Genomic DNA, 21,380 nt, shown 5'->3' on the forward strand with positions numbered 1-21,380 from the left:
GAAGAAAGAACCATGTAGTGTTTAGTATCATCCCACAATGGAAAAATACTAACATAACTCAAGGAAATCCTGGCAAAGAAGAGTAGTTCTCTCTCCCTCTTCCCCTTCCGTGCACACATAAAACACTGGTCACACAGTGAATTCAAATACTTGTACAGTATTGAGAGTGGATGCAGCAGTATCATATGCAGATGTGATAGCTCATCTGTACTCTCACCACGTGAGAGGCTGACAGGAAAGCCTCAAAAGTGAGAGCTACCCAGACTATAAAATGAGAGTTCATCACAAAAGAAAACAAACATAAGCAAAAGAATGCTTTGTCCACAGCAATGCTGCAGCAATGAGAAACATAAAAGAAAGTCAGTTTTTGTTATTCAGTGTAGTCCCACACCAACTTAGTGATCAACAGCCCACTTTTCCCAGGGCAAATGGAAATAGGGATAGGTTCCCATAAACCTATGGTCAAATGTGCTCCATGCAAAATCAAGCCTAGAGTGTATTTCTGTTTTAAGACATCTAACTTAACATTTATTCTAGATCCATCAAAATTAAACTGACATTAAGGGAACTACAACTCCTGCCTTGACTTATCTAACACCTGGATCTTCAAATGAGGTATATCCCAGCTTTCCTGTGCTCTGGGGTCTAGCTAGCTCTTCACTGTTACACATCAGGGTGATTTTTCAATAGCGAAATCATCAACAACAAAAAAACCCTGAAAATGTTGAAAATACAATAGCAAATAGACCATGACAAGAACACTTGAGCACAAGAGTGGTGCTCGGGTCCACATCAGCTGTTGTGAAGACAAGCATGGCTATGCACATTTTTTGCTAATCTACTTATCTGTGAATAGCTGAAAATTAATTATATTTTAAAACTGCAGTATTATGGAAACTCCCATAACAAACAGCAAAAGTTACATCCCACTGTTTGAAATTATTAAGGCCAAACTTCTAAAAACAAAAATTCTGTTATATATTCAGTGTGCTGTGATAAACAGAATGCACACTTACCAGACTCCCTTAGAATGTTATGGGCCTCAAAATCAGCTTGGCGTAAAGTACTGAGCACTCCTGTTGTCAAAAAAGTTGGAGTAACATCTGTAGGAGGTTCTTTAACTGGTGGACCAAAGATATAGACAACTCTAGACAGAAACAGATCAGAAGAAACATGCTACTATGAGAAACTGTATGTGGGGCTTTCAATCATCTTAGGACAGTTCAGGCTGGCATGATCCCATGAACTTGGAATTCTGGCTTTCCCAGCTTTCTCTTTTTAACACAACAACTTTTCCAGGTTAACCCTAACAGATGCATTTCAAGCTTTTGTACAAACTAAAGACAAAAAAAAAAAAAAAAAAAAAAAAAACAACCACAACAACAAAAAAAAAGAAGTCTCAAGCAACTCTTGTCAGTTAAGCAACCAATATTTATGAAAAAAACTGGAAGGAAACAACTATGAAATAACATTTAATTAGCAATTCAGACACTAAACAACTTGAGTTTTTTGGTAAGAAATGTTAAATAGTATCCTTTATTTGATAATATGTACCACACTAAGTATAATATTTAGTAATTCTTTGATAATATAAACCACACTAAACTGCCTTTCTGTAAGCAAAAGGAAACACTTTGAATTCAGGGAATGCTAATTAAATTGGCATAAACAATAAAGACAGATGCTACCTCATCTTAACTACTGCCTGTGACAGGCTGGTGATCATAAACACACAGCAGAGTCAGGCTCGGTTCTCAGACAGTTAAGAATTCCTCAGTGGTTACTAAGAGTATTATTTTAACTATTGACATAATTTAAGTATTAATCCAATCTTTCAGGTCACATCCTCCATATTTCCGATGTCATGAGCATTAAGAGCTAAGTCCAGCTTTATCTTACAACCAGAAGCAGTGATAGTATTTATGGAAGTAGGATTACTACTTTGAAAAATTGTACTCACTTTACTGAAAGCCAATTTTACTTCAATCTGGACTGTCCAAAAGAAATTTTCTCTAAGCTTTTCATGATCTGAATTGAAGGCTGATATACAAATAACATCATGGTAAAGACTAAAAGACATGTGATTAGTTTTGTTTTGTAATAAATAGACAGATTATTATTCACTAAAGGCCTTATTTATTTATTTATTTATTTTCTGTATATGCGTACACTGTGACTATCTTCAGACACACCAGAAGAGGGCATCAGATCCCATTACAGATGGTTCTGAGCCACCATGTGGTTGCTGGGAATTGAATTAAAGACCTCTGGAAAAGCAGTCACTGCTCTTAACCTCTGAGACATCTCTCTAGCCCCATTGGTGTCCTTTTTAAAGATAAGCTATTAAATCTGCATTTTCTCCCTCAATTCCAGCAGAGACCAATGCTGGTCCAAGGATCCACTGCTGGGATTCTCAATATTCTCTATCAGTGTTTCCTTCCTCTACCCTGTGTTCTTCTTGGCATCTGTGTAAGAGAATCCAGTGGCCTGACATGCTTTCCTAAGCAAACAGACTATGGTGGTTCAATCTAGTCCTCCTTCTTCAACACTGCTTTCCAATAACCACCACCACCACCACCACCACCACCACCACCACCGCCGCCACAAACATTACTGATCCAAAGCAGTACACCAGTTCTATAGGCCAAAAACCATACCAATTTACTGTTTTCTTAGTTATGGCTTCGATTGGGGTAATAAAACACCAGAGCTAACAGCAACTAGTGGAGGGGAGGATTTATTTCCTATACTTCCAAGCAACAGTTCATCATCAAAGGAAGGCAAGGCAGGAATGCAAACAGAGACAAAACTTGGAGTCAGTAAGTGATACAGTGGCCATTAAGGAATGCAATGTACTGGCTTGCTCAGTCTGCTTTCTTTTAGCACCAGGATTTCCAGCCCAGGAGTGGCACTGCATTCAATAGGCTGGGCATTCCTACATCAACCACTAATAAGAAAATGCACTATAGGTTTGCTTATGGCCAATCCTATGAAGTCATCTTCTCAGTTGAAAATCCCTCCTCCCAAATAACTCTAGCTGATGTCAAGTTGATATAAAAGTAGCCGGCAAAGCTGTCTTTTGTTTTTTTGGATGCATATATGGCATATCAAATGTGTGGAGGTAAGAAAACAACTTGTCAAAATTCCTTCTCTCCTGTTGCCATGAGGATCCTAGGGATCTAACTTAGGTCTTCTAGCTTAGTGGCAAGAACATTTTCCTGCTGAGCCATCTAGCTAGCCCCCTAAATTATTCTTTTTTTCAATATTTTTCTTAGATAAGCAAAATAATTATACTGTGATGAGGGATAAAAATATAGGATAATATTAAGAATTCCCCTAACTGTAGCCAAAGCACAAAAAAAAAGCCAAGTTAATCAAAGCATATTATAAAGAGTAAAGACTACACCACTCTCATCTCCTATCTTAAGTACAAGTATATTTAAGTCATCTAATCTTTCATTAAGAAAAGACCTTAAAGGACATATTTTCCCACCACACTTCATTCACACCATCATCCCCTCTGCCACCTGTGGAATACCTGTTAATGTTATGACACATTCGAGGTATAAGTCTGGCAAGGAAAATAAGAGATTCCCAGTCAGGTTCATCTTTACTTGAGATTCCACACACATAACTGTAAGAACGACAGTCACCCTATAAAAATAAATATTATCAACTTTTAATAGTTAAGTCAATAGATGCATTAGAAAATATTTTTTAAAGTGACATTATGCTTTTTGCTTTTTAAAGTATATCTGAAAAGTATATTCTACATATTTATCTAGTAATACAAGTTAGGTCCTAAATTAAAATACCGCTCATTAAATCCCACCTGGATCAATTCAGGAATAAAGAAACCATCATGGACCTTTCAACAATTTATATGAAACATGCAGGAGTCCACTTGGCATTAATTCCAAATGGCTACTCAACTATGGCAAACCAGTGTATTTAGTTTGACAGGAAAGCTCTAACACCCGTATTTATCGATTGAGTAAACAAGTCTTTTGTTTAAAAATACACTTAAAATACTAACTTATAAACAAATGGATAGAAACAACTTACGTATTCATCAATATAACTCAAAATTACTATATATACTTAATGAAATGCTATTCAGCCACGTGAAAAATAAAGTCCTTTATAACAATAAGAGTACAACTTGAGATCTTTACATGAAGTAAGATGTGCATCAAAAGACAAGTAGCACACAATCACACTCACAGGTAGAACTTAAATAGTTTATCGTACATTAAGTTGCGAGTACAATAGTGGTTACCAGAGGCGGGAGAAAGTTAGGGTTGAGGGACGTGAAGATGGATGAGGAAGGTTTGATCAAAGATATAAAGTTACAAAGTTAAAGTTGAACAATGTAAATACATGGCAATAGTAAATGTTTATGAGCAGACGTAAGCATACTACAATTCATATGTGCATCAAAGCATCCTATTAGCTGGGAATGGTAGCAGAAAGGCAGTACTCATCCACAGCTCAACTCTGCACTGAAGAGATAACCCCCAAAAGGGCAAATAACACCCCAAGGCATACAATCGGGCATCTAAGAGGGGTGAGAGGCCCTCCAAGATCAGACTCCAAGGTCTAACTGGTACTACAGGAGGAAGCTCCTGAAGGTTAGCAGCTCTAGCTGACAGTGCACATTCGCCTACCACACCTACAGGAGAACAAGACACATAGGACACATGCGTTACCAGTGCTCCACCTGCCATGTGCAACTCCCCTTCTCCAAGCTACAGGACTCAGAAAAAAGGATAGGTCCAATATGTCATCTTTCTAAAATCATTTACATTGGTGGGGGAAGCGTGAGGTAGTGGTGGTATCCAGAACCCACCAGATGCCCTGGAACTAGAGTTATGGGGTGATTTTGAACAGCCTGACTGAGGATCTGCTCAGGTCCTCTGGAAGAACAGCAAATGCGCTTAGTCACTGAGCTATACTCCCAAACCCTAATAGTTTTCTTTTCCTTTTTCCTTTAACAACATTTCAGTAGACTGGGGTTGGGGGCGAGTTGCGTCTCAAGGTATAATTTTATTTTTTTATTCTTCTTAAAGATTTGTTTCTGACTGGACTAAGACTTAGTAGCAGATGCTCTTAGTGACAACAGCCTATGTCTCTTACAATTAGTTCTGATGTTTTTCTTTGGCTTCCTTCATTCTCTTGGCCAAAAGTATAACATTATCGTGCACCGTCATCCTTGCTTCTTCAGAGTAATAAGTCACCATTTGTGTTACAGGACATGTGGAGTAACGAGATGCTGGATCTTGGGTGCTTTAGTCGTGGGCTTACCTCCTTTGTTTGAGGGCTTTCTAACAATATATTGGCAGACATCATTGTTTAGAAAGACTGAAAGCTTTCGGATTCTGCTAGTTGTTTTAGTTCCCAACTAATGAGGCACAGTACTATCTGTCAGTCCTGGTATCCTTCTCTGTTTTTTTTTACAAAAACCAAGTTTAGAACATTTAGATTGCAATCTACAATGCATCCACAAACAGACTTGTGCTTCTGCTCTCCAGTTCTCCTTGATCTGTAACAAAAATACCCCTTACTCTACAGCAGGCACACTCTGCCATGGGTCAAAATGTCTTGCTTCATGGAAAACCTATTTCCACCACTGATTCTGACCACAGAACCCTTCTACTGTTCACCCAGAGCATCAGAAACTGCTTCTGTGACTATAAGCTTCTCATAAAACATACAAAGCCCGTGTTCAACATCCACGTCAAAGACTTTCTAACACCTGGGGCCAGGCAAAAAGATAGCTTCATTCTGGCACAGCCAACCACCTAGGAACCACCATAAAAAAAGAGCAATTCTTCTATTTTGCCTGGTATTTATAGTAGCTATTCTCATTTTGTTACATTGGGGTTTGGGACTTGTTTTGTCTTTGCTTTACACTTGTTTTTTGTTTTTCAATCCTACATCTAGTTATATAAAACTGGTCGTGTATGTTTTCTTCACTATTAGAAAATCTCATAGAGGTTTCTCTTTGCTAATTTTTAAAACAATCACTTGTTCTTTTCACCTTTGCAATATTCTTCTCTATTTCTTAATCTTTTCTTTTATTTAACCTTATTTCTTATGATTTTCCCTCTTTCTTGCCTCCTTTTCTCATTCACCATTTTCCCTTTACCTTAAATGATTTAATTCCATAGCATACTCTACAATACTTTGTCATTTTTCTCTATTTTATCATCATTGGTGATATATTAACAGGTTTATTCAGTTAAGTGTCTTTCTGTACTCTGTGCCATTTGATATTGATGCTACTTTCTTCTGTAATGGTACTAAGAATAGAGCTCTGAAGAACAGGTTGCTCGGTCAGGTGTGCTGTCACTTATCTATACCCCAACATTTGCAAAGCAGAGGACGGAGATGGTAAATTCAAGTACAGCCTCTATTACATATAGACTGAGGACAGCCTGAACCTGAGGCCAGCAGTCCCTGCATGCATACACACATACACATGCACATACACATACACATACAGACAGATAAAAGAACTCTTAGAAAAACAGTAACTAGGAAGAGAAGAAATATACTTCAACTAAATAAAGTTTACAAATGAGATGATGGTCTGAATGAGGATCCCACAGAATGACAGAATTCAATGTTCTGTTCCTAACTGAAGGGGTTTGGGGAGGATTCACTCACCCTGTTAGTGTCACCAAAAGGGTGCTTGTTTTCATTTAAAAATAATAACAAAGGCTAGAGATGACTCAGTGGTTAAGAGCACTGGCTGCTGCTACAGAGGACCTGAGTTCAGTTTTCATACCCACATGTGGCTAACATCACATGTAACTTTACTTCCAAGGAATCTAACTCCCTCTCCTATCCTTCAAGAATACTGCATTCCTCACAGTCATCTATAAGATGGAACACAGGGCCCCTAATGAAGAAGCTAGAGAAAGTACCCAAGGAGCTGAAGGGGTCTGCAACCCTATAGGTGGAACAACAATATGAACTAACCAGTAGCCCCAGAGCTCATATCTCTAGCTGCATATAGAAGATGGCCTAGTTGGCCATCACTGGGAAGAGAGGGCCCTTGGTATTGCAAACATTATATGCCCCAGTACAGGGGAATGCCAGGGCCAGTGGGTAGGGAAGCAGGGCGGAGGGAGGGTATAGGGAACTTCCAGGATAGCATTTGAAATGTATATAAAGAAAATATCTAATAAGAAAGAAAGAAAGAAAGAAAGAAAGAAAGAAAGAAAGAAAGAAAGAAAGAAAGAAAGAAAGAGAAAGAAAGAAAGAAAAAAGAAAACTGCATCCACATGGTGCAGACATACATGCAGGCAATACATCCAATACACACTAAATAAAAAAAAAATTTGAAAAGAAATTAGTCATTAAACAAATACCTCAAATGAATATCGATTTTAACAAAAACTCCTTTGAAAATAAAACATAGTGGGAAACTATTTCAACTCCGTATCTCACAGGAGCTGCAAATAGACAAGTTTCTTTAGTAAACTTTCTTAAGAGTTTAATTTTTAACTGGGAATGGTGGCACACATCTTTAATCCCAGAACTTGGAAGGCAGAGGCTGGCAGATCTCTGAGTTCAAGACCAGCCTTGTCTACAGAATCAGTTTCAGGACAGCCAGGGTAAAAGAAAGACCAATGGGGTCTTGAAAATAAATTTTTAATTTTTTATTGCTGTTGTTGTAACTGTGTTGAGACTGAACCCCATGTATCACGTAAGAACTGAGAAATGTTTAAAGAAAACAGATCTGCACTTTAACTTTTATATTTACAACTATCTGCATGTAAATATCAGAGCAAAGCTCAAAATTCCTTGAAGGGTAATGAAGTAGAACTTAATGTGGTCATTTATAGAACTTAATGTGGTCATTTATCAACAGCATTCCCAAACTCAACTATCATTATCCTCACATAATTTTATACCTAGAAAAGCGGAATAATCATTATTTAAAAAGCAGTGTATCATAGCTAAAAGATATGACACATTCATTAAAGAGGAGATAATATTGGGCCTAGATAATCTTCAATGAAAATCTTGGAACACTGAGGCATATCCAACATTTTGACCTGACAGCACAATAGTGGCCATCTACAAAGTTCACACTCAATTTCATGAAATTAAAGTACTAGGAAAAACCCCCAGGCAGGTGAGATGTTCATCAGGTAAATCTGGTCATGTCATCCTAAGCACTTCATTTCAATCCCTGGGGTCCAGTCATATAAGCATATATGTGAGTGTGGTGGCACACGTATAATCTAAGCACTCTTACAGGATATAGGAGAGAAAGGAGAATCACTCAGTTCATAGTCCAGCTATCCTGCAGTAAGAAATGTGGCAGAAACAAGAGACCCTGCCTCAACACAAAGGAGAGAACAGATGGATAAAAGTTGCCCTCTGATCTACAACACACAGTCGCGCACACAGACATTGTTGTATATGAGTGTATACATGCTGTGGTATATGAGTATGTATGCACACACACAAAACTAGAAAAATAGAGCTGGAGAGATGGCCCAGTGGTTAAGAGCACTGACTGCTCTTCCAGAGGTCCCGAGTTCAATTCCCAGCAATCACATGGTGGCTCACAGCCATCTACAATGTGATCTGATGCACTCGTACACATTAAATAAACAAATAAATAAATAAATAAATAAATAGTTAATTAAAAAAAAACTAGAAAAATAATTTTTACAAACCATACTAAAATGTCAATGTTTTAATAAGCTTATGATTTTGTGTTAAGTGATATTCAATCCTTAGTCACATATGCTTGCAGGCCAGAAGCTAAATATGTACATACTTATCTGACGCCTTCTTGCAGCTAAAGAAAGGCTTCTCAAGTCACAGTATATATTCTAAGTGCACAAACAAATAAGGACCTGACCTTTTATCAGCAAACTGTGAAGTAAATGCTTCTCTGGAAGTTTTCCTGTGACTAGAGGTACAACAAACAAAACAAAACAAAAAACTATAAAACCTTTGCCTTCTTATAAGTTCATTCACTCCATAACCATCTATAAAATTATTTTACCTTTCTAAACTTAGAAAATAATTTCACATTTAATTTTCCAAAGTAATTTCAAATTCAAACTTAGTAAACAAACAAACAAACAAACCAAAAGTTCTATCCGAGTAAGTGAACTCACATAACTCACCTGTACACCTACAGTCTTAATTGGCAGCAAGAAAGCGTTCAGTGAATGCAGACTTGTAATTTGCATGAGCTTCTCCTGGTCCTCTTCTGTCGTGCAGGCTTTGACTCTTTGTAACAGTGTATGAGGCTGAGAAAACCAGACAGAAATTTTGGTTCATGTTGTAAAATATCACAATCTTATGTACCAGTTCCTTATAGTAGATCATGTAGAATATGCTATGTGCTATACACTACAGCAGAATTTTATTTGTGGAGTAAAAAAATATAAATTAAATTTATATACATTGAGATGTTTACTTTCCCGTCACCTTTTGTGTATTTTTGTATCACCTTCGTAGTTTGTATTTTGCCCCCTTTGCTCTATTTTGAACTGGTGATTCTCCCAACTTCTCTCATTTCCCTTTCCTTTATTGGTTTGAAGTTAAATCTTTGATTTCTACATGATACTTAATGTTAATAATTAAACTGAATCAACCTTTCTGTCCTTTGGCAAAACAATCATTATTAATGCTTTACAGTTTGTTAGTTCTCAAATAGTAATATTGTTGTCATTATTTTATGCTGTCTATGTTTATGTCAGTCTTCCATTTATAACTTTATTTGCTTACCAAGCATTCCTCTTGCATGTACACCTAAGACTCTCTACCTCACTGCTTTTCCTAAAGCTAGTGCCCTACTCCAGACCACCACAGTCAGAAACTCTAGAAGTGCAAATATCAAAGAGTCCTTTACAGGCAGACATAGCCTACACCCAAGGTACTAGCACTAAGGAAAATGAGGTGGGGGTCCAGAACTGCCTCAAAAAAAAATTACTACTTATATTTAGCCCTTTTTGGTCTTTTTGCTATTTATTTAGGAGATGAGGAAGGACTGAATGTAGGTAATAGACATAAATAATGAAAAAAGACATAGTTAATTGTTTTCCTAGTTATCTTAGACTTCATTTTTGGTCTTAGATAGCTGGATTAAAATACATTTAATAGTAAGAGTGTAAAATCCAACGTCAAACTTTACAACCTTAGAATGGTTATTCTAATTACACAGTTAACTGAGGGGAGGAGGGGGCTTATAAGTTTTTTTAATGGAGTTTATTTTTAAAAAAAATAATAGAACAAAAAAAAACCCCACCCTCATAGTTTACTTCTAACCATTATGAAAAACTACTGCCTTAAATTCCTCAAGTCAATGGCTGTTGGTAATATATGCTCTTATCTAGAAACGACTTTACTTGAATACTTGCTTTAGTTTTTAAAACAACTTGGCATGCACCAGTCAACTCTCTTGAACCCCTTGGGGTTTTTTTTTTTGTTGTTGTTCTGTTTTGTTAATTTGATTTTTTAATTCTTCTCAAACAATACATCCTGATAACAGTTTCCTTGGCCTCCACTCCTCATACCTGTGACCCCCATGTTCCCCAGATCCACTTCCCTTCAGAAAAGAGCAGTCCTCCAAGGGATATCAACTGAAAGGGGCATTACAGGTTACAATAAGACTAGGCACAAGCCCCCATATCATGGCTGGACAAGGGTCCCAAAAGCAGGTCAAAGAGAGACAACCCCATTCCCACTATTAGGAGTCTCACAAAATCACCAAGCTATCTAATCACAACATATTTGCAGAGCACTTTAGTTTTGCTACTGCTTTTAATGTAACAAGTCTTAGTTTTGCAGGTATGTGTTTGTTCCTGTATGGCTGCTGCTGTCGATAGCAGTCTTGGTCTCATGAACAATTCCCTACCAGGGGTCAAGTTATTTCACTTACCCAGTGTGATGTGTCATTTGCTCAATCAAAGCCATTATATTTCACCAATCTGGAAAAACTTCTCTTGTCCACTATGACCCTCTGGAGATACTTAAAGCTGAACTTCTCAATTTTATCTGATCTTTTTGTATCCTTAATTTTTTTCTGATCATTTGTTCTATTTCTAGAAATTTCATAGTATCTATGCTTGAATTCTCTCTTTATATGTTAATTTCAGTTACAAACATTTCTAGAATTTAACTATCTCAGTTTTTTAAGTATCATAAGAACAATATTAGCTCGGCACTTGGGAGGCAGAGGCAGGTGGATTTCTGAGTTTGAGGCGAGCCTGGTCTACAGACTGAGTTCCAGGACAGTCAGGGCTACATAGAGAAACCCTGTCTGGAGAAACAAACAAACAAACAAACAATACTATTAATAGCTTCACCTTCACTTTCTCTCTTCTGTTTGCAAACTCTAGTATCCAGGGTCGCTGAGGATATTCTGCTGGTTACTTATATCTTCCTGGGCCTTATGGCTGCCTTTTGTTCTTTGTAACCTCTCTTACTCTTTTGAAACTCTGGGCATTCTTTGGGAAGCAGGGTGAAGATTACTCCACAGAGAACCTGTTGCTACTTGCCTGACTTCTTAGAAGCAGTACAAATCCAGGTTCACCTCAAATGAAAGTTACTAATTTGCTACTTTCAAACACAGCTTTGAAGGTTATAAGTTAGCAATCCACATCTGAGGGACTGGGAGACTGCTACTCATTATCAATTTGTAGCTAAAGTACTGCTAAGAAAACTTGTGAGAAACCTGCCTGAGTAGGACCACAGGCCTCATCCGGCTGGATCAGCGCCGGGGTAGCAGGAGCGCAGGGTTGCCTGACACCCGCCAGCTACCCAGGAACCCCGCCGCAGGATTTTGGGACTGCTGGTGAGTGGAACACAGCTTCTGCTCCAATCCAATTGCGCGGGACCTGAGACTGCATTAGTTAGGGAAGCAGAAACCGGCCTGAGTAGGGCCACAGGCCTCACCCGGCCAGATCAGCACCAGGGTAGCGGGAGCGCAGGGTTGCCTAACACCCGCCAGCTACCCAGGAACCCCGCCGCAGGATTTTGGGACTGCTGGTGAGTGGAACACAGCTTCTGCTCCAATCCAATTGCTCGGGACCTGAGACTGCATTAGTTAGGGAAGCAGAAACAGGTCTGAGTAGGACCACAGGCCTCATCCGGCTGGATCAGCGCCAGGGTAGCGGGAGCGCAGGGTTGCCTGACACCCGCCAGCTACCCACGACCCCCGCCACAGGATTTTGGGACTGCTGGTGAGTGGAACACAGCTTCTGCTCCAATCCAATTGCGCGAGACCTGAGACTGCATTAGTTAGGGAAGCAGAAACCGGCCTGAGTAGGACCACAGGCCTCATCCAGCTGGATCAGCGCCGGGGTAGCGGGAGCGCAGGGTTGCCTGACACCCGCCAGCTACCCAGGACCCCCGCCGCAGGATTTTGGGACTGCTGGTGAGTGGAACACAGCTTCTGCTCCAGTCCAATCACGCGGGACCTGAGACTGCTCTGGTTGGGGAGAGAGAAATCCGGCCTACATAGGGCCACAACCCTCTTCCGGTCAGAAAAGCACCTGGGCAGCTGGGGCGCAGGGTCTGCTGACACTCGCCAGCTACCCACAACACCCGCCACAGGATCTTAAGACTTCTGGTGAGTGGAGCACAGCTTCTGCTCCAATCCAATTGCGCGGGACCTGAGACTGCATTAGTTAGGGAAGCAGAAACCGGCCTGAGTAGGGCCACAGGCCTCACCCGGCCAGATCAGCACCAGGGTAGCGGGAGCGCAGGGTTGCCTAACACCCGCCAGCTACCCAGGAACCCCGCCGCAGGATTTTGGGACTGCTGGTGAGTGGAACACAGCTTCTGCCCCAATCCAATTGCGCGGGACCTGAGACTGCATTAGTTAGGGAAGCAGAAACAGGTCTGAGTAGGACCACAGGCCTCATCCGGCTGGATCAGCGCCAGGGTAGCGGGAGCGCAGGGTTGCCTGACACCCGCCAGCTACCCACGACCCCCGCCACAGGATTTTGGGACTGCTGGTGAGTGGAACACAGCTTCTGCTCCAATCCAATTGCGCGAGACCTGAGACTGCATTAGTTAGGGAAGCAGAAACCGGCCTGAGTAGGACCACAGGCCTCATCCAGCTGGATCAGCGCCGGGGTAGCGGGAGCGCAGGGTTGCCTGACACCCGCCAGCTACCCAGGACCCCCGCCGCAGGATTTTGGGACTGCTGGTGAGTGGAACACAGCTTCTGCTCCAGTCCAATCACGCGGGACCTGAGACTGCTCTGGTTGGGGAGAGAGAAATCCGGCCTACATAGGGCCACAACCCTCTTCCGGTCAGAAAAGCACCTGGGCAGCTGGGGCGCAGGGTCTGCTGACACTCGCCAGCTACCCACAACACCCGCCACAGGATCTTAAGACTTCTGGTGAGTGGAGCACAGCTTCTGCTCCAATCCAATTGCGCGGGACCTGAGACTGCATTAGTTAGGGAAGCAGTAACCGGCCTGAGTAGGGCTACAGGCCTCACCTGGCCGGATCAGCGCCAGGGTAGCGGGAGCGCAGGGTTGCCTGACACCCGCCAGCTACCCAAGACCCCCGCCGCAGGATTTTGGGACTGCTGGTGAGTGGAACACAGCTTCTGCTCCAGTCCAATCACGCGGGACCTGAGACTGCTCTGGTTGGGGAGCGAGAAATCCGGCCTACATAGGGCCACAACCCTCTTCCGGTCAGAAAAGCACCTGGGCAGCTGGGGCGCAGGGTCAGCTGACACTCGCCAGCTACCCACAACACCCACCACAGGATCTTAAGACTTCTGGAGAGTGGAACACAGCTTCTGCTCCAATCCAATTGCACGCGGGACCAGAGACTGCATTAGTTAGGGAAGCAGAAAAACGGCCTGAGTAGGACCACAGGCCTCTTCCGGCTGGACCAGCACCGGGGTACCGTCAGCTACCCACGACCCCCGCTGCAGGATTTAGAGACTGCTGGTGAGTGGAACACAGCTTCTGCTCCAATCTTTAAATAGTGACAACGATAACAACTAACCCCAGAGATTACCAGATGGCGAAAGGTAAACGTAATAATCTTACTAACAGGAACCAAGACCATTCACCATCATTAGAACCCAGCACCCCCACTTCGCCCAGTCCAGGGCACCCCAACACACCGGAAAAGCTAGACACGGATTTAAAAGCATATCTCCTGATGATGATAGAGGACTTCAAGAAGGACTTTAATAACACACTTAAAGAAATGCAGGAGAACACTGATAAAAAGGCAGAAGACAATAAAGAGGAAGCACAAAAATCCCTTAAAGAATTGCAGGAGAACACTGCTAAAGAGTTACAAATCCTTAAAGAAAAACATGATAACATAATCAAACAGGTAGAAGTCCTTACAGAAAAACAGGAAAACACATCCAAACAGATGATGGAAATGAACAAAACCATACTAGACCTAAAAAGGGAAGTAGACACAATAAAGAAAACCCAAAATGAGGCAACACTGGAGATAGAAACCCTAAGAAAGAAATCTGGAACCATAGATACGAGCATCAGCAACAGAATACAAGAGATGGAAGAGAGAATCTCAGGTGCAGAAGATTCCATAGAGAACATCGGCACAACAATCAAGGAAAATGTAAAATGCAAAAAGATCCTAACTCAAAACATCCAAGAAATACAGGACACAATGAGAAGACCAAACCTACGGATAATAGGAGTGGATGAGAATGAAGATTTTCAACTCAAAGGACCAGCAAACATCTTCAACAAAATTATAGAAGAAAACTTCCCAAATCTAAAGAAAGAGATGCCCATGAAAATACAAGAAGCCTACAGAACTCCAAATAGACTGGACCAGAAAAGAAATACCTCCCGACACATAATAATCAGAGCAACAAATGCTCTAAATAAAGATAGAATACTAAAAGCAGTAAGAGAAAAAGGCCAAGTAACATATAAAGGCAAGCCTATCAGAATTACACCAGACTTTTCACCAGAGACTATGAAAGCCAGAAGATCCTGGACGGATGTTATACAGACACTAAAAGAACACAAATTCCAGCCCAGGCTACTATACCCAGCCAAACTCTCAATTAACATAGATGGAGAAACCAAAGTATTCCACGACAAAACCAAATTCACACATTATCTCTCCACGAATCCAGCCCTTCAAAGGATAATAACAGAAAAAAACCAATACAAGGACAGGAACCACGCCCTAGAAACAACAAGAAGGTAATCCCTCAACAAACCTAAAAGAAGACAGCCACAAGAACAAAATGCCAACTTTAACATCAAAAATAACAGGAAACAACAATTACTTTTCCTTAATATCTCTTAATATCAATGGACTCAACTCCCCGATAAAAAGACATAGACTAACAAACTGGCTACACAAACAAGACCCAACATTTTGCTGCTTACAGGAAACTCATCTCAGAGAAAAGGATAGACACTACCTCAGAATGAAAGGCTGGAAAACAATTTTCCAAGCAAATGGCATGAAGAAACAAGCTGGAGTAGCCATTCTAATATCTGATAAGATTGACTTCCAACCCAAAGTCATTAAAAAAGACAGGGAGGGACACTTCATACTCATCAAAGGTAAAATCCTCCAAGAGGAACTATCAATCCTGAATATCTATGCTCCAAATACAAAGGCAGCCACATTCATTAAAGAAACTTTAGTAAAGCTCAAAGCACACATTGCACCTCATACAATAATAGTGGGAGACTTCAACACACCACTTTCACCAATGGACAGATCATGGAAACAGAAACTAAACAGGGACACAGTGAAACTAACAGAAATTATGAATCAAATGGATCTGGCAGATATCTACAGAACATTCTATCCTAAAACAAAAGGATATACCTTCTTCTCAGCACCTCATGGTACCTTCTCCAAAATTGACCACATAATTGGTCACAAAACAGGCCTCAACAGATATAAAAATATTGAAATTGTCCCATGCATCCTATCAGATCACCATGGACTAAGGCTGATCTTCAATAACAAAATAAATAATAGAAAGCCAACCTTCACGTGGAAACTGAACAACACTCTTCTCAATGATACCTTGGTCAAGGAAGGAATAAAGAAAGAAATTAAGGACTTTTTAGAGTTCAATGAAAATGAAGCCACAACGTACCCAAACTTATGGGACGCAATGAAGGCATTTTTAAGAGGAAAACTCATAGCTCTGAGTGCCTCCAAAAGGAAACTAGAGAGAGCACACATTAGCAGCTTGACAACACACCTAAAAGCACTAGAACAAAAGGAAGCAAATTCACCCAAGAGGAGTAGACGGCAGGAAATAATCAAACTCAGGGGTGAAATCAACCAAGTGGAAACAAGAAAAACTATTCAAAGAATCAACCAATCAAGGAGCTGGTTCTTTGAGAAAATCAACAAGATAGATAAACCCTTAGCCAGACTCACTAGAGGGCACAGGGAAAGCATCCTAATTAACAAAATCAGAAATGAAAAAGGAGACATAACAACAGATCCTGAAGACATCCAAAACACCATCAGATCCTTCTACCAAAGGCTATACTCAACAAAACTGGAGAACCTGGATGAAATGGAGAAGTTCCTAGACAGATACCAGGTACCAAAGCTGAATCAAGATCAGGTTAATGATCTAAACAGCCCTATATCCCCCAAAGAAATAGAAGCAGTCATTAATAGTCTCCCAACTAAAAAAAGCCCAGGACCAGATGGGTTTAGTGCAGAGTTCTATCAGACCTTCAAAGAAGATCTAATCCCAGTTCTTCACAAACTATTCCACAAAATAGAAACAGAAGGTACTCTACCCAACTCATTCTATGAAGCCACAATTACTCTGATACCTAAACCACAAAAAGACCCAACAAAGATAGAAAACTTCAGACCAATATCCCTTATGAATATTGATGCAAAAATCCTCAATAAAGTTCTTGCTAACCGAATCCAAGAACACATCAAAACAATCATCCATCCTGACCAAGTAGGTTTCATCCCAGGGATGCAGGGATGGTTCAATATACGGAAATCCATCAACGTAATCCAGTATATAAACAAACTCAAAGACAAAAACCACATGGTCATCTCGTTAGATGCGGAAAAAGCATTTGACAAGATCCAACACCCATTCATGATAAAAGTCTTGGAAAGATCAGGAATTCAAGGCCCATACCTAAACATGATAAAAGCAATCTACAGCAAACCAGTAGCCAACATCAAAGTAAATGGTCAGAAGCTTGAAGCAATCCCTCTAAAATCAGGGACTAGACAAGGCTGTCCACTTTCTCCATACCTATTCAACATTGTACTTGAAGTCCTAGCCAGAGCAATTCGACAACAAAAGGAGATCAAAGGGATACAAATTGGAAAAGATGAAGTCAAAATATCACTCTTTGCAGATGATATGATAGTATATATAAGTGACCCTAAAAATTCCACCAGAGAACTCCTAAGCCTGATAAACAGCTTCGGTGAAGTAGCTGGATATAAAATTAACTCAAACAAATCAATGGCCTTTCTCTACACAAAGAATAAACAGGCTGAGAAAGAAATTAGGGAAACAACACCCTTCTCAATAGTCACAAATAATATAAAATATCTTGGCATGACTCTAACTAAGGAAGTGAAAGATCTGTATAATAAAAACTTCAAGTCTCTGAAGAAAGAAATTATAGAAGATCTCAGAAGATGGAAAGATCTCCCATGCTCATGGATTGGCAGGATCAACATTGTAAAAATGGCTATCTTGCCAAAAGCAATCTACAGATTCAATGCAATCCCCATCAAAATTCCAAATCAATTCTTCAACGAATTAGAAAGTGCAATCTGCAAATTCATCTGGAATAACAAAAAACCTAGGATAGCAAAAACTCTCCTCAAGGATAAAAGAACCTCTGGTGGAATCACCATGCCGGACCTAAAGCTCTACTACAGAGCAATTGTGATAAAAACTGCATGGTACTGGTATAGTGACAGACAAATAGACCAATGGAATAGAATTGAAGACCCAGAAATGAATCCACACACCTATGGTCACTTGATCTTCGACAAGGGAGCTAAAAACATCCAGTGGAAGAAAGACAGCATTTTCAACAAATGGTGCTGGCACAACTGGTTGTTAACATGTAGAAGAATGCGAATCGATCCATTGCTATCTCCTTGTACTAAGGTCAAGTCTAAGTGGATCAAGGAACTTCACATAAAACCAGAGACACTGAAACTTATAGAGGAGAAAGTGGGGAAAAGCCTTGAAGATATGGGCACAGGGGAAAAATTCCTGAATCGAACAGTAATGGCTTGTGCTGTAAGATCGAGAATTGACAAGTGGGACCTCATGAAACTACAAAGCTTCTGCAAGGCTAAAGACACCATCAATAAGACAAAAAAACCACCAACAGATTGGGAAAGGATCTTCACCTATCCTAAATCAGATAAGGGACTAATATCCAATATATATAAAGAACTCAAGAAGGTGGACTCCAGAAAGTCAAATAACCCCATTAAAAAATGGGGCTCAGAACTGAACAAAGAATTCTCACCTGAGGAATACCGAATGGCAGAGAAGCACCTGAAAAAATGTTCAACATCCTTAATCATCAGGGAAATGCAAATCAAAACAACCCTGAGATTCCACCTCACACCAGTCAGAATGGCTAAGATCAAAAATTCAGGTGACAGCAGATGCTGGCGAGGATGTGGAGATAGTGGAACACTCCTCCATTGTTGGTGGGATTGCAAGCTTGTACAACCACTCTGGAAATCAGTCTGGCGGTTCCTCAGAAAATTGGACATAGTACTACCGGAGGATCCAGCAATACCTCTCCTGGGCATATATCCAGAAGATGTCCCAACCGGTAAAAAGGACACATGCTCCACTATGTTCATAGCAGCCCTATTTATAATAGCCAGAAGCTGGAAAGAACCCAGATGTCCCTCAACAGAGGAATGGATACAGAAATTATGGTACATTTACACAATGGAGTACTACTCAGCTATTAAAAAGAATGAATTTATGAAATTCCTAGCCAAATGGATGGACCTGGAGGGCATCATCTTGAGTGAAGTAACACAATCACAAAAGATCTCACACAATATGTATTCATTGATAAGTGGATATTAGCCCAAAACTTAGGATACCCAAGATATAAGATACAATTTGATAAACGCACGAAACTCAAGAAGAATGAAGACCAAAGTGTGGACATTGTGCACCTTCTTAGAATTGGGAACAAAACACCCAGGGAAGGAGTTACAGAGACAAAGTTCGTAGCTGTGATGAAAGGATGGACCATTTAGAGACTGCTGTATCCAGGGATCCGTCCCATAATCAGCTTCTAAACGCTGACACCATTGCATACACTAGTAAGATCTTGCTGAAAGGACCCAAATATAGCTGTCTCTTGTGAGACGATGCCGGGGCCTAGCAAACACAGGAGTGGATGTTCACAGTCAGCTATTGGATGTATCACAGGGCTCCCAATGGAGAAGCTAGAGAAAGTACCCAAGGAGCTAAAGGGATCTGCAACCCTATTGTTGGAACAACATGATGTACTAACCAGAACCCTGGAGCTCTTGTCTCTAGCTGCATATGTATCGAAAGATGGCCTAGTCAGCCATCAATGGAAAGAAAGGCCCATTGGACTTGCAAACTTTATATGCCCCAATATAGGGGAATGCCAGGGCCAAAAGAATGGGAATGGGTGGGTAGGGAAGTGGGGGGCGCTATGGGGGACTTTTGGGATAGTATTGGAAATGTAATTGAGGAAAATATGTAATAAAAATAATAATAAAAAAAAAAAAAAAAAAAAAAGAAAAAAAAAAAAAGAAAACTTGTGATCTAATCACAGACCCTTCATGGCCCAGGGTCTCCTTTCAGATACTTCTGGCTCAAGTGAGCAAATGGAATGCTGCCTTCAGAGGAGCACAAAGTCTTCCTGAATTGACCCTTCTACTTCATTTATGACTTGCTTTCTTGTTTTTTTTTTTTTGTTTTTTTGTTTTTTTTTGTTTTTCGAGACAGGGTTTCTCTGTATAGCCCTGGCTGTCCTGGAGCTCACTTTGTAGACCAGGCTGGCCTCGAACTCAGAAATCCGCCTGCCTCTGCCTCCCGAGTGCTGGGATTAAAGGCGTGCGCCACCACGCCCGGCTCTGACTTGCTTTCTTACCATGCCTATGAAAGACCATCTTATGCAGCTTATCTGGAACTTTTACAGACAGGAGATATGCAGTCTTGTTTACTTATACAGACAAATCTACCTAGTAGTTTCTGCGTCAGGATTTCTACACAGTCATTGCAAATGGATTGTTCTGAATTTTCAAACACAAAATAAATAAATTTTAAAACATTAATACAACAGCAATCTATTTTGTATAATGTATTGACTAGATATGTCAAATCATTTATTACCTTCTTAACACTTGCAGAAAAATCAGCTACTATTTTCAAAATATTGTTGGTTTCAGGGAAGTCTTTACAAATATAAGGTTCTTCAGCACATATTACTCTGATTGCCAGGCCAGGACCTAAATAACAAAAATAATTTTGAACATAAAATCTATAGTTACAATGTTAGTAGAAAACTGATACTATCTCTAAAACATAAAACCCTTATAAAATTAGGATCTAACTGCCATCACATAATGTTCTGTTTTCTTCTTTTTATTTTAGTGTTAGAACTCAAACCCAGGGCATCATGCATGCTAGCAAATAGTCTACCACTGATTCTTAGCAGTCTAAATTTCAAAGCTGAAAATATAGCTCTTTGGTAGTCAATGGTATGTAAAAGGACATGAGGCTCAATCTAAAACTAAACCAAACAAGTGAATACTAGGTATTTAATTTTAAATATATGTATTAATTTCCCATCCAAATTGACTAATATATGTATTCTCACAAAACTGTTCCAAGAAATATTTTAATTCATACTATATGTGGTAATTTATTGATAATCTCTTGAGGGAATTCTCTATCATACACAAATGTAAAAAATATAACGAACCATCTTATCTCATAGGCTATTTAAAATTAAAATATAAAAGTGAAAATAGTTTAATGCAAACCTGTGAGCTAGCACTTTTATTTACCAAATACGTAATAGTCATAAAGTAAGTAAGTAAGCAAGCAAGTAAATAAACAAACAGCAGGATACAGAGACCGCTCAGTAGTTAAGAATACTGTTTCAGTTGCCAGCACTATGCATCTCAGGGGCTCTGATGCACTCTTCCGACTTCTTTAGGCACCTGGCATGCCCATGGAGAACACACACACATGCAGGCAAAAACACATGCAAACAAAATAAACCTCACAGAAAACTAAAAAGAAAAAAAGGCATGCACAAGATCTGCTGCTTTACTATAATATGAAAAAAAGAAATCCCTTGAGGTGTCTAGAAGCAAAATGAAAATCATATTCCA

The 21,380-nt window shown here is 40.1% G+C and overlaps 1 protein-coding gene and 1 pseudogene across 3 annotated transcripts in view; both read right to left on the reverse strand.

The window, feature by feature from the left end:
* The window catches only part of Gmps (guanosine monophosphate synthase), a 59,803-nt gene that overhangs the window by 3,486 nt on the left and 34,937 nt on the right, over nucleotides 1-21,380 (reverse strand). For all 3 annotated transcript variants that reach the window (XM_021157142.3, XM_021157139.3, XM_021157141.3), the window contains 4 exons: nucleotides 20,374-20,489; nucleotides 9,156-9,281; nucleotides 3,539-3,654; nucleotides 1,017-1,147 (listed from right to left, as the gene is read on the reverse strand). In XM_021157142.3, the coding sequence (XP_021012801.1) occupies nucleotides 1,017-1,147; nucleotides 3,539-3,654; nucleotides 9,156-9,281; nucleotides 20,374-20,489 (489 nt within the window). The remainder of the gene's footprint in view (nucleotides 1-1,016; nucleotides 1,148-3,538; nucleotides 3,655-9,155; nucleotides 9,282-20,373; nucleotides 20,490-21,380) is intronic.
* LOC110290968 (small ribosomal subunit protein eS6 pseudogene) lies at nucleotides 4,991-7,098 on the reverse strand (annotated as a pseudogene).

Source organism: Mus caroli, unplaced genomic scaffold (genome assembly GCF_978045245.1).
Source record: "Mus caroli unplaced genomic scaffold, Mus_caroli_1 scaffold_3, whole genome shotgun sequence".
Lineage (NCBI taxonomy): Eukaryota > Metazoa > Chordata > Mammalia > Rodentia > Muridae > Mus > Mus caroli.